Source organism: Mercenaria mercenaria, chromosome 11 (assembly GCF_021730395.1).
Source record: "Mercenaria mercenaria strain notata chromosome 11, MADL_Memer_1, whole genome shotgun sequence".
Classification (NCBI taxonomy): domain Eukaryota; kingdom Metazoa; phylum Mollusca; class Bivalvia; order Venerida; family Veneridae; genus Mercenaria; species Mercenaria mercenaria.
Genome location: NC_069371.1, coordinates 74,238,096 through 74,252,745, shown reverse-complemented (window position 1 = coordinate 74,252,745; position 14,650 = coordinate 74,238,096). Strand labels below are relative to the sequence as shown.

Below are 14,650 nucleotides of genomic sequence, written 5' to 3'. Positions count from 1 at the left end.
TCTATTTTGCTTTTTTACAAAATTATGCCCCTTTTTCGACTTAGAAATTTTTGGTTAAGGTTTTGTATGTAAGCTGGTATCTCAGTACTTACTAATGGGAATGGATTGAAACTTCACATACTTGTTCACTATCATGATCTGACATGCACTAAGCAAGTCCCATAACTCTACTCTCTTTTTTTTCAAAATTATGCCCCTTTTTCGACTTAGCAGTTTTTGGTTAAATTTTTGTATGTAATCTGATATCTCAGTATCCACTAATTGGAATGGATTGAAACTTCACACACTTGTTCACTGTCATGATCTAACATGCACTGTGAAGGTCCCATAACTCTACTTGGAATTTTTACAAAATTATGCCCCTTTGACTTAGCAGTTTTTTGTGAAGTTTTTGTATGTAAGCTGGTATCTCAGTATCCACAAATTGGAAAGGATTGAAACTTCACACACTTGTTCACTGTCATGATATGACATGCAGTACAGAGGTTCAATACCTCTACTTTGCATTTTACAAAATTATGCCCCTTTTTCAACTTTTGTATTCATTCAATTGACAAGGCTGTTGAATAGTCGAGCATTGCTGTCCTCCGACAGCTCTTGTTCCACTACCACTTGGTCCAGAAACGACCATAGAAAATGGATGTTGAAACGTCGTCTCTCTTGAAGTGTTCAATATTTGTAATGATGGTGAATAGTTCCCAGTGTGGTCGTCACTCCAATGCTTATTACGTTGATGTCTCAGCATGGCGTCGCGCCTAGAGAATGACTGGTGACATAGAGGGCACTTATTCATTTGTGAAGTAGATGTAAAATTATTTTCATACAACAAGACACTGCTTTGTATTCTTACAAATTTTAAATGCCATTCTTACGCTTTTAAAGCATATTTTGCTGTCAGAATTATTGTCAGTAATGGTGGTGGTGTGGTGGTGGTGGTGGTAGTAATGGAGGTGGTGGAGGTGGAGGTGGAGGTGGAGGTGGTGGAAGTGGTGGTGGAGGAGGTGGTGGAGGAGGTGGTGGTGGTGGAGGTTGTGGTGGAGGTGGTGGTGGTGGAGGTGGTGGTGGTGGTGGTGGAGGACGTGGTGGTGGTGGTGGTGGTGGTGGAGGTGGTGGTGGTGGTGGTGATGGTGGAGGAGGTGGTGGTGGTGGATGTGGTGGTGGAGGTGGTGGTGGTGGTGGTGTATGTGGTGGTGGTGGTGGTGTATGTGGATGTAGAGGAGTTAGTGGTGGTGTGGTGGTGTGGTGGTGGAGGAGGTGGTGGTGGTGGTGTGGTGGTGGTGCAATGATCGTTGTTATAGTATTTCTAGCCTTTGTGTCGATATGTAACATTCTGAATGCTTTGTGCTTCAATGATGGCTGCGTCGATTTTAGGAAGAAGTTGTATGATTGATTTCCACTGCTTAAGGTAAAGTTGTATTCCAATGATACTTGCGGTGTGATTTATGAAACGTCTCAAAGCCACTAGGATTTCACTATCTCTGTTGCAGACAGTATTATATACGTTTTGCTGTATATCGAACTGTTTCATATAGTGGTAGGCAGTCTGGTTTTCATTCACTTTAATTTCATAATCTACGTGTGTAGTTGAATTCTTAGTCGCAAACGCTAAAGCGAAAGGCAAGGTAAATATAACAATAAGTATAATCGTGCATAAGATGATTGCTTTTTGTCGTTTGATGATGACATTTGAATGGCGAGAGTTTTCCATACTGTAAGCGTTGACGTCTAAAGTCAGACTGATTTGACTAACTAAAAGCGTGCTCTAATATACATGTTTCGAAGGGACTCATTTTCAAAGCAAGGCTTATGTAGAAAGGGGAGTGATTTCATTGGCTGGTTAAAAATAGAAATTCCAGCATGGAAATGACAAGTTTTAACATGTAAGCTAGCCTTTCTTTGAGAATTAAACCAATCAGAATGCGTCATATCGCTAGCCAATCAGAGCATTGCTATAACCTTTACTGACTAATCAGAACATTGCTCTGACTCTATTTATTTTACTTTACCCTGTGAATTCGTTCATTGTCATTTTTGATGTCAAAGTGTAAGGATCAGGTAAGCTTACTTTGACGCATTTTATGCGTGAGTGACCCCATATTCTTTTAGTGCAAACAATGAAATAGTACTAGTCAAAACCTTTCGTAGGATACCAAACACGCGTATAGTCGGTTGAGTAATAAAGGAGAAAATCGATATTTTACGCACGAGTGATTTCATTTCCGGTTGTGTGCTACCAACACTTAGGTCTCGTCAAGTGTTTTGGTTTGACACCAAGATCATTAAAATCGGTCCACAAATAGAGGAGAAATTACATTTTCAAAATTTTGGTTGCGAAATTTGAATTTACCGCTCAAAAACGTTTGCAATGACGTCACTTCAATCTTTAAACGCCAATATCTTGGGAACGGATCAAGATAGAGGTAAATATCTATACATTTTCTGAACCTATGCGACGAGATCTTTCCAATGCTACCTGTTTCAAGAGTTTATTTGAAAGTTTAAGAAAGGTTTAAAAATCGCTGTTACGTCATAACTCGATAACGGTTGAAAATCGAATCGAGAATGGGGGATGTAAATGAAAGATTTTTATGAATTCTATCACATGAAATTAACATCTCAGAATTGATAAACAGAAAGTGTGTCACGAAATGGGGAAAACTGATTGTTCAATGTTAACTGTATTTATGTGTATTGAAAATCTTGACGATTTCCTAGAATGGTCGAAATAGGCTTTCTAGAACCTATCTGTACTTAAGACAGTATCCTAAAGGACTATAAAAGTTTTATAACACAAAATACTCTTTTCTATAACTTTCTCCTAAAAGTCATAAAATTGACCGAAATTTAATCCGCTTTTACAGTTTTCAAAGTATTAGTGTCAACATTGGCCAGTTCTCTTTCATACATTATCTTAAGCCGATCTCAAGTCAAAAAATATTAATACTTAATATCCGCTGAAGGTTGAATTTCATGCATAGACTTGTACGATTATATTGAAGTGTATACTTTGTTAATTCAAAATTCTGAAAAAATGTTCCAAATTATATATATGAAATATTGTGTGATTTGTTGGATTATCTACACCGTAGTGGAACTGGCATGTTCAATTTCGGAGACTATGATGTTGTTGTAATAACTATAGATGACAAATGTAAAGTTACAAAGGAAGATATTATTGTGATACCTGTTAATGAAGTTGCAGACACAATCTGTGTACTAGGGTAATAGGCCCGAATGATTTTGATAATTTTGAATATTTTGATGATGTTACATATATTGTTTAATGGCGCGTACGTGTGTGCGTGCGTGCATGAATGTGTGTGTGTGTGTGCGCGCGTATGTGTGTGCGTGTACTTGTGTGTGCGCGTGTGCTTGTGTGTGTGCGTGTGTGTGTGCGTGTGCGTGTGTGTGTGTGCGCGTGCGTGAACGTGTGTGTGTGTGCGTGTGTGCGTGTGTACTTGTGTGTCGAATCGTCTTGTAAAGACCTTTCCAATGGTACCTTACTTGACCAGGTTCGAGTCTAGGGATGCGCAGAAAACGTGAATTTTACGCGTGATTGATTTCACTTCCGGTTTGAGTGTACCAACTTATAGTACTAGTCGAGACCTTCGGTTAGATACCCAACATGCCTAGGTTATCTTTAATAATAAAGGCATGAAGCCGGGTGTTTCCGGATGAATGAATCTGGTTTAAACCTCAATATCTGGAAAACGGATAGAGATAGACCCGTAATTGTACATATTTTCTGAACCTACTCGAAAAGATCTTTCTAACGGTACCGGTCCTGAGTCTTTACGATGACTTTGAAATTTTAATGACTTCATTTCCGGTTGGCACCTAGTTTATGGTAAAGTACACCCTTTGGGCTTTTCAAAAATGTCAGATACCCAAAATGTAAAAATGGACCCTAAAACGTCTTATTTTGATGATTTTACAACCTTCTTAAAAAAGCCCTTTACTGGTTCTAAAACTCTGGATGGTCATTAAAAATGTTGGCAATTGTTTAAGAAAAATGTTCTTTAACATCATATCATTGATGGTATGAAAGAGGCACTTCGGTCCATATGCGACCCAGACCTGATGTCACCTCCCTTCCCGTACTCAATACACGGATTAACTTGAACAGATCAATAGGCCTTTGTTAATGCATCCGTCCATAAATAAATACACGCCAGACATTGTGGCGACTTTAAAGGGATTAACTTTGACATGTTTACTTTTTATTGTCCGTCTATCCGGCCTTAAATCAACACACGCTAGACATTCTGACCATGATCACGTTTGATGCACTCATGACCTTATCTAAATATAGCTTATCAAGTCATCGTAAAAATAGATCCGAGCATGCGCATTTAGGAATAATACTCTTATGATTGGAGTCATTTGGTCAGTAGACGCCAAGGAGGAAACATCGTCGACAAAAATGTAATACTTTATTTTCAGTTAACGTTACTTCTAAAGTAGCTATCTTAAATAAAGCTTAATGGTTTAAATTAAAAATGTGATAAATATTATGCTTATTCTTAATAAGTTCTTTGTTTACCATACAATGTATTTATTCATTTAGGTTATAGATAAATCTATATGTTCAAATATAATTAATATTTATTTGATTTTCTTGAAATATTTTGCTTTAAAGTTATCTCCCCGTCTAGGGCTGAGCACCTGACCCTCAATGTGCGCGAACACGCCCTAGATAGGTATATAAGTCAGCTCTATATACTTCTGGGAGATTTAAATAGCAGAGTGAAGTCATCCTTAAATTAGGAAGATGATGTCATTCTAAAAATGATATTCAAAATGGCCGCCGCGCATGTGCAGTGAATTCAATTCTTATATGCAAATGAGTTACTATTTATAGTAACTAGGTCATCCAAGATGGCACCCGTTTGTTTGCCTGCAAACCGACCCCTATACTACTAATAACAATGCCGCTTGTGAAAAGAAATACTGTGCTTTAGTGATTTATATGACACTGAATTTTCAAAAAATAATAGGTAAAGGTAGACTTCTTGGAAGCACAGAGCACCAAAAACACAGCCCCAGAGCCACGCATTTGCAAAGTAGGCCCACAACAAAATGCTGTTATGGAAAAATATTTCAGACGAGTTGCTTCAAACATCCAACAAGTTCATTTTAATGTATGCTAAGTATAGGAGGAGGGGAAGGAAATGGTAAGGGGCAAATTAGGGGGGGGGGGGGGGGGGGAAGGGAACCCGAAGGTGAAAGTTGACAAGGACACATAAGCTAAGGGAAAGCCACGTTCCTTAATAACAGTCATACTACAACGTGCAAACACTCATGTACCAAAGATAAACACACAACCACACCCAACTAAGTAACAGAAAAACGAACAAGCAACACATAAGAAAACAGTACGGCACCGTTTTAGACTCACAAACATACAAACGCACCCACACAAGTAGGAAAAAAAACAGATCGTATACCATCTTAGGATTCCGGCAGCAAAAAAAAGGGAGCCACGAAAACTTACATAAAGGGAGAGGTTAGGCAAAAGGTAGCGTAATTGCAAGAGGAAAGGAGGGGGCAATAGGGGGCGAGGAGGAGGGAAAAACACTTACAACAAACAAGAAAACTTACGCAACAGACAATACAAGACAGACAAAAACCAGTTGAAAACAGAGACACCGCCTTGGAACGGTCAGTAACCTAAATAAAGGAAACTGTAACTTCTGTGATTTTCTTTAGATATGCAAGTTACAGTCCTATTTCAAACCTCATCTTTTAACAGAGGCTACAGAATCCAAGATAGACATAATTCCTGCAAGGATGAGCATTCAGCATTGAAACAATGAGCATTAAACATTTGTGCAGTCACAGTCTTGGGAATTTTTGATGAATTTTTTCTTACAATATTTTCTCAAAGACATTGACTTAACGGTATTGTGCTTATTAAATAACTCCTTTGATTTTTCCTAGAACAAAAGGTAAAAATGATTGCTAACCCGAGTGGAAACAGCGCCAGACTGGAAGAGGTTCTCCTAGATATTTAGGTATTGCTCATCAAAATGTTTGACATATGTGCGTAATTCTACTTGGTTCTCAACGTTTGCGTAAAATTGAATATATTTTATAATATTCCTATATGTTTTGTATAGGGAAGGGGCTTTCTGATTCATATAAATATCAAAATCACCCATGATAATATCTCACACAAATAAGTATATTTCGAAGTCTTGTAACAAGTGCCGACAACAATAGGTTTAGATTGAATAAGATATAATTCAAAAACTTTTGAGAATATCCACTGAAAGCAAAGAACGCAAAAGGATAGCAGACACGGCTTGATTGAGTTTCATCTTAAGAAGTAATGAAAAGTGTTACATTCCCAACCCCGCCACAAAAAAAAAATAATAAAATAAAAAGCATCGGCGCATGACAGGTATTAGATAGACTTCATGATCCCAGAAAGACCAGATGGTATAACAACACTGTGTTCAAGTACAGGTTAACATTTTACAGCCACCAAATGGCACTTTAAGGTTTCTATTATGATGTTTTAATAAAATCTATAAGATTCTTTGGATGCAAAGAATACAATTGAGCACATTAGCCATAAACAGGAACTAATTTATAAATAAGCCAGGTTTCAGTTAATGATATTAAAGTGGCTTTAGATTGTTTACAAATAAGTCTTATTTCAGACATCTGTGGTGATAAATACTTGGTATTTAGATGCAAAAAATACATGCTCTTTATAGAGAATTATTGGAAATGATCAGGGTTACCGTCTGATGGTAGAGTAAAAGGGGTATTATTCTATGAGACAAAGCATCACGTAAGATGCATTTTCACATAAAGTAAGACCTTGCATCTGCAAATTGTTTTCGTTATGTATATTTGCATCCAGATCCCTTTACTGCCAGTGAACCAAATCCTGACACATGCTGTGGTTTCCGCAGAGACACCCAGGCCTGATGTTGTTTTTTTTCAACCGATAAAATGTAATGTAAAGGTTTTCTTTCTATATTTAGAGATCTGAAGATCCTCATCCAGGTTTAAAAAGAAAGCCCTCATCGCTTAGTTACGTTTTAGAAATACAAATGTAACACTAATGAAATGACAAATTAATCTTGATCATACATACAATTCTTCTATCAATTTTAAGTTGACTACCTGTTGATGTATTGTATTTCATTTCTACACGGTTTATGAGTTCAAATAGTTTTACATATTAAAAAAGATTGGGATCTTGATATAAAAACTGGTTTCAATATTTTACTTACTTTCTAACGTTTATATTAAGAAATGGTATGTACTCATTTTAAGTACATTTTATTACAAAATTTGACACCTAAAATGCCAGAGAATAAAATAAAAATATTTAACTTAAAAATTAAAGTAGGAAGAAGTAAACTTTAAAATGACCATATCTCAAAATCATTTATTAATACAGCTGCGAAATAGTCCAGAAGAGTAGAAAATAATGTATATAAAGTCTAGTTCAGGTTTGGCAGAGAAATATGCAAATCCGGGGGTATTTTATGTACCCCGCCCACTAAATTAATATACATGTATAATGCAAAATATATGTAATAAAATATTCGACCAACAATCAAGGAGATTATTATTATTAAGTATACAATATAGTCTATATTTTTGACACTATAAAGATGGATAAAAGGTATTTAAAAGATTTAAATAGAAAAAGGGGGTAGGAAAATGCATGTATTTTACAACCGATAATTAGAATTAACAACCCGTTGTTTACCATTTGATAAATACGAGAAACATTAATGAAAGGCAATGAAAGCTTTTCTAGCATACTTCTCATTTGGAAAGTACAAATGTAATTTATTTAAATACTCTTTCGTGCAATTTAAGCAGACTAAACTTTATGCCTTGGCTCCCCGGCTACATTACATTCAAATTTATATCCACCAGTCAATTCGTTCAGATATTAAGCGTGCCACTAAAAGTAATGCAATTCATTCAAATAATGCAGCATTAATCTTGATAAGCATTCAAAATGTGTTTATTATAGTAGTCACACCAAATCTTCCCTGTTATCTTCAGTTTATGTCCTTTGAATCTAGGCCATGGCATTTCTAGCAAAGACGATGTTCATTTCCGCATTAATACGCAATGCGTCATTTACCATAGTATCTAAGAGCTTATTTAAACAGTACACCTGGACTCCATAAGACATTCCGGCGGCAATCAGACAGCCGACGAGCGGAAGTGCAACCTTTAGAACGTTTTCAGAGACATTTGATATTCCAAGGCTTCCGAAGAAAGCAAGGAGCCCTCTAGCAGAGTAAGAAATTATCTGGCTTTGTAAATTAAGTTTCTGTTGCAATTCGCTTACTGAAATATTCAATGCTGCAGCATTTTCTTGGACTGAGGTTTTATCGAGCCGTAGCTGCTTGCGATAAAACAGAGCTTCTTCCAGTAGTAAGGCGATATCCACACTAAAGCCAACGCCTGGTATTGGAACTGCAGCAGCTGCAGCAGAGGCAATGGAAACAACGTATATTCTTTTCCGTAGATACCTTTCTTTGGCTCTAATTACTTTTTCGGTAAGAATGGTTAACGATAGTGTTAAAGCTTCCCGTTTGATATCAGGAGCATCCCGAATGAGGCGTTCCGACAGTTGTCCGAAATCAAACTCGTTTACATCAAAATTGCTAATGACGAATACTTCTGGATTTGTAAATCCTTGATTCTGCAACTGGTTCATACAATCTGAACGTACTGTATGCAAGACACGAACCCTTGAGTGAGTTCTTGGATGGGATTTCTTATCGTCCGATATATCTAAGTCAAGTTTAGTCCTGATAAAATAAAAGTGTTTGCCTGCCTGCCTTATTTGTTGAGCCAGCCACATATCGTTCTCTGTAAAACGGCTTGCAGCGAATATCAAAAAGAAATCATATTTTCCAAACTGTATTTTCTCAAGATATCTGTCTCTGGGGAAATTTGGAGTTCCAACTCCCGGCAAATCCCACATTATTAAGCTTTTGTTTTCCGGATGTGAATAAGGTGTAGGATTGGCAGTTGTTTCAACGACTCCAACTGGTGCAGCCCCCTCATCATCAGCTGTCATACCACGCAAGGCATTTATGTAGCTTGATTTTCCAACACCACTGTTTCCTGTGATAGCAAAATTAAGAGGAACTGACTTCCATTCATTCAGGTTCCCCTTCACCTTCTCTGTTATACCTGGTATTCCCTGTTTCTTGTAAGCCTCGTCCAATTCTTGTACTACTTTTTCAGGAATTCTTGAGGAATTCCTCCCCTCTTCATTTCCTCTACTGCTTGACTGATGTTGCCCTGAGGATGCCATCTATAAAATAATTAAATTTTAGTTTCCAAAGAAACAAATATAAGTAAAACTCAAGCAGCTTATTACATTAAGTCCGTTTATACTCTCGTAAGTACGATACTTAAACATGAAGATCATGATGGCTCTATATCGCTCACCTGAGTTTAGTTTGCTGCTTGAAAAATTTCTTTGTTAAAGCTTAAAAAAAAAACAAACCTATGGTGGCATAAAACCACCACCACCTAATTATCAGGTTTCATGAAAACTTTCACGAGAATAATTTAGGTTTTTCACGTTAATAGTGGAGAAAAGTTTTCATGAAAAGTTTCGCGAAACCAGATGCGTTTTCATGAAACAAGATAATTTTCACGAAACCAGATAATTTTCAAGAAACCAGATATCTAAAAAATCAGATAATCTCTCTTTCGGCGATAATAAAACAGAATTCTATATGGATGTCTTCAAGTCACATATCGAATTTATACCTAACGGTTTTCACCACATACATGTACCCGGATACATACTGAAGTAACCGAGGGGAGAAAAAACCATAAGGGAATTGAAATCCAGGACACTCAACCATGTCTCTAAAGAGCTAGTTACCGCTCACCCAGTGGACTATATACCGACTCATCGAATTATCCTTGGCGCCACTGAAGAAACCGAGGGGAGAAAACCCTAAGGCTCCTACCGGGAATTGAACCCAGGACCTTTCGCATGACAAGCAGACACTCAACCATGTTGCTAAAGAGATTGGCCGAATATGTTCCTTTTCTATTCTTAGTTAACTACTTTCATCAAAAGTTAATTGGTATCATGAAAACTTCAGCTGTAATGCTGTGGCAGTTTGAAGCAGTAACAGCAAATTTTCATGTTAAGATATTTATCTTGCATTCATGAAATGTTTATCTGTTTTCGTGATTTTTTTTTACTTTTCGTGAAAACCTAAATTATTTTCGTGAAAGTTTTCATGAAACCTGATAATTTAGTGGTGACAGTTTTATGCCACTATACACACCAAATAAAAATCTAGGCGAGTAGGTCATGGAAAAGATTAAATAAATTCATGACAACAATTGATATTTTTAAGGGATAGTACAAGTAGTCCGACTCTCTTTGCTGTAGATTAAAAAAAAAAAAAAAAAACAAGAAAAAAGCTCAGCAGACCAAGGTAAAGAATATCAAAGATGAGTCATGAAATCTGAATCAAAAGTTATAAATGTGGTACAAATGTCTATGCTGTACCTTCAAAGACAAGAAAGTAGGTCAGTAAGTCATGATTAAGACTATTCAAGATGAATATTGAAATCTGTATCAAAAATTACAGATGTGGTCCAAATATCTGTGCTGTAACTTCAAAAACGAAAAAGTAGGATAGTAGGTCAGTAGACCCCGGGGTAATGATTTGAACAAACTTGATAGCTGACCTTTCAAAATAGCTCACAAAAATATTCTGACCAATTCTCTTAAGTTCCAATCTTTCAATGTGGCCTCTAGATTGTTAACAAGTTTTTACCTTGAACTGGTCTAGCTCAAATGACCCAGCTTTGAACTTGGCCTGGATATCATTAAGTTATTTCAAACAAGACATCACTACACTAGCCGTACACTAAATACGTTTCCAGAAGGCACAGACATGGATCAGCTAGTGGATGCAAATTCAAATTGATTGTCTTCACTGATAGATAAACATGCTCCCTCACGCACAAAAAACTATCGTTTTTCTACCTAGCTGCCCGAGCTTTACAGACGAACTTCATGAGGCTTAACGCCAAGACGCAAGCTTGAGTGTAAATGACGTATCTCTAAACGAACAATCGACCATCAACTTTATATAGACCAATAAACTCTCAACTCAGTCCCGAACCGACTACTTCTAGGATAAGTTAAAGTTACATTGCACCGACCATAAATGTTTGGCGAAGATAACCAGATATCTACTCGGAGACAGTCGTGGTGCTGCACGTCCCTCGGACTCGTCCTTAAAGGAACTTGCACAGAAGTTTAGTGACATTTTCACTGAGAAAATTGAAAACATTAGAAATGACATTATTTCGCACAGCCAAACTGATTGTATTGTTCAGAACACAAGGAAGTAGCAAACTATCTTACTAATTTGGTTCCTGCAACGACAGAAAAGGTAAAACAAATCATACAAAAAATCTCCAAACAAATCCTGTGAATTTGATCCTTTACCAACATAACTTTTGAAGAAATGCCTTGATGAGCTTTTGCTGTTGATAACAAAAATCATACATACAACAATTGAATTAAGTTATGCACCAAGAGAGTTTAAAAGTGCAAGCTTAAAACCCCTGCTAAAGAAACCAGGTCTTGAACCAAACATTCTCAAAAACTACAGGCCTGTTTCTAACCTCCCTTTCATTTCAGAAATCTTAGAAAAGTTAATAGCTGGGCGTTTTGAGCGGCACTTGAGTGAAGATAAGCTACATGAGAGACTGCGGTGTTCATACAGACAGTTTCATTGAACTGAGTCGGCTTTGATAAAGGTATCAGAATGACATCCGCACATTTCCCGACCAAAGATCTTTAACAGTCTTCGTGCTACTCGATCTGTCTGCAGCATTCGACACGACTGACCACCAAACACTGTAACACCGTCTCGAACATCATTTTGGAGTAACAGACAAAGCACTTGCATGGATGTCACCATATCTTAGTGACGTGCGTATATGTTGTGTTGCCGACGCCTATGTTGATCAAAAACAGTGTACCCCATATGCAGGCGTCATAGACTTTGCCGATGATTATCAAGCCGATAGAGGCTGTGGCTAGAAGTGGAGTCTTGTGCCGCATTGAGAGCTGTCTGGTTGAAAATGTCTCGTGGATGCATTGCAACATGCTGACGCTTAATGCTGATAAAACGGAGGTAATGTTATTCACATCAAAGCGTAACTCCAAGTACATTGATGACGTCTCTGTGAAGGTCGGTGACGCTGTGATAAAATCCACAAAATGTGTTGGGAATCATTGTGCAGTATTTTACAACAGTATGGATATGAAACAACAAGTCAGCTCTGTGTGCTGGGCTGGATATGCACAACTACGCAAATTAGGTCACATCAGACGGTATGTTAGCAATGATGCCACAAACACTTATGTCAACAGCCTGGTTACTTCACGGTTAAACTATTGTAATTCCTGGTTAAGTAGTATTTCAAAACAGCACACTTAACAAGTTGCAACATGTCCAGAACACGACAGCTCGTGTCATCACTTAGACGCCCCATCGCAGTCATATGTATGTAACCGGTTCTGAAATAACTCCATCAGTTGCTTGTGAAATACAGGGTGCAGTATAAAGTTCTGATCCACATTTTTAAGGCTTTACACTATCAATTCCCTGGCTATATAAGGGATATGATAGAAGTGCATAAACCGGTCAGATATCTAAGATCACAAGACAGACTGCCACTAGTAATGCCAAAAACTAAACTCATGATGGATGGCAATCGCAACTTCTCGTTCACTGCTCCAAAGCTTTAGGGTGTCTCTGCGAAGAAGACTTTTGAAAAAAGTTGTTCATTTCTGTTGCTATGGCAATTCTATATACTTTGAACAACTTTGGTAGAGGACAATGCAAATAATATCCAGGTCAAGTTGCAACAACTTTTAGAAATGGTTTCAGAGGAGATGTCATGTGACGAAAAGTATGGATGGACGATGGACGCATGCATGACGGACGATGCGTGATCACAGTAGCTCACCTACTATTGTATAGAAAAAAATCACGAATGCTTAAAGTTTTCAATGTAACGATTGACTATAGTGATAACAGTTTTGACATACTGAAAATATGATGGAGAGATGAACTCATTACTATAAACAGATATAAGCAGATTTTTTTTTATTCCTGTCTCCTCATTTCCTTTATACGTTCCACATTTTAGACACTTACCTTATTGACACAAATAATTTATTAGATATTATGTTTCCTTAATACCTTTTCTTTCCCACGAATGAAATAATACAAACTTAAACTATTGTTTTGATTGTACATGTATTTCCATTATGAAAATTTGCATGGATCACTTCCCGATAAATTATGCATGGTTATGTATAACAAAATCCATACTCGCCTTCAATATCGATCCGTTGTTATGATGTCTACCTGTCGCTAGGACAGTATTTAATCAATATTGCTTGTATCACTGTAGAGAATGTAGGCAGTGGAACCAAAAATACAAACTTCAAGTAGGAACTATCTATTTTAGATATATATGTAGTTTATTGCATCTAAGTACATAGGCTGAAAAAAATTCTGAAAGGAAGTTATTTGAGCTGAAAATAAAATGATCCAGACAACTCCTCTAAGACTTTATGGTAGGTTTAGCCCGGCCAGCATGACTATATCGGCCCGATATAGGTATAATGTCGGAATGTCGGCAAAATGTGCCGATGTAGGGCCGACGTCGGGCCGTTGTACATAGTGTCGCAAAATATTGAAGTCGGTAGATCGACATTAATCAGTGTAACTATTTCGTACGCCGAACTGACATCGGGCCGATATTGGATTCTCTAAAATAACTATCTTCTTCAAAATATTATTGATAAACGTGAAAAAGTAATCTAATTATTTATATGTGCTAATTTATGAAGCAAATATGATGTATGCCAGAATTAACAAAACTAGGTTCAAAACAAAGTTTGTAGACGGTATTTATCAAAATTTTATATGTAATAAAGGGAGGTAATAATTAAGATGCATTTTTATTTCTATGTAAAATGCCACAATAAAAATATTTATTTATATTACAAAAAATTGAAAATATAGATATGCTTAAAATTCTAATTGAACAATTTTAATAGTGTTAAGAATATACAGAAAGCTTACGCAACTGTATAAAACATGCAGTATATAGTTGTGAAAAATATTATATCAATAAAATCAAATAGGCGTCATACACATGATGCGAGACACATCAGTTCTTAAGAAAATTACTGTGAGAATTTACAAAGTCTATAGTTTAAGAAAACTTTGATAAAGCACTGCGTGTCACACTATTTCGTGACCACAATATGATCTGTCAATATCGGTGTTGATGTTGGTCAAATATCGTTTGCCAATATCGGACCAATGTCATTAAGATGTTGGCCCTATACCGTCTGCCGACGCCGGGCCGACATCATTCCTATTTGCAGCCGAAATTGAAGCTGATATCGGGCCGTTATAGACAACGATGTCGGTTTGATATCGGGCCGATATAGAATGCTGGCTGGGAGATGGCTATAGACCTAGTGTGGCGAGATGCCTCTATCAGGATGTTTTGAAATAATTTAGTTACCGCATACCTTATGATTCGTACCTAGAATAGTTAGACCAAATCATATTCGAACCGCCGA

The 14,650-nt window shown here is 37.0% G+C and overlaps 1 protein-coding gene across 1 annotated transcript; it reads right to left on the bottom strand.

Moving 5' to 3' along the window:
* Window positions 1-7,392: 7,392 nt before the first annotated feature.
* On the bottom strand, window positions 7,393-13,412 carry LOC123531753 (T-cell-specific guanine nucleotide triphosphate-binding protein 2-like). Its single transcript, XM_045312991.2, has 2 exons — window positions 13,206-13,412; window positions 7,393-9,307 (listed from the first exon to the last, which is right to left on the bottom strand). The coding sequence occupies exon 2, from the start codon at window positions 9,305-9,307 to the stop codon at window positions 8,054-8,056; it is 1,254 nt and encodes a 417-aa protein (XP_045168926.2). The 5' UTR covers window positions 13,206-13,412; the 3' UTR covers window positions 7,393-8,053.
* Between the last annotated feature and the right edge of the window lie 1,238 nt (window positions 13,413-14,650).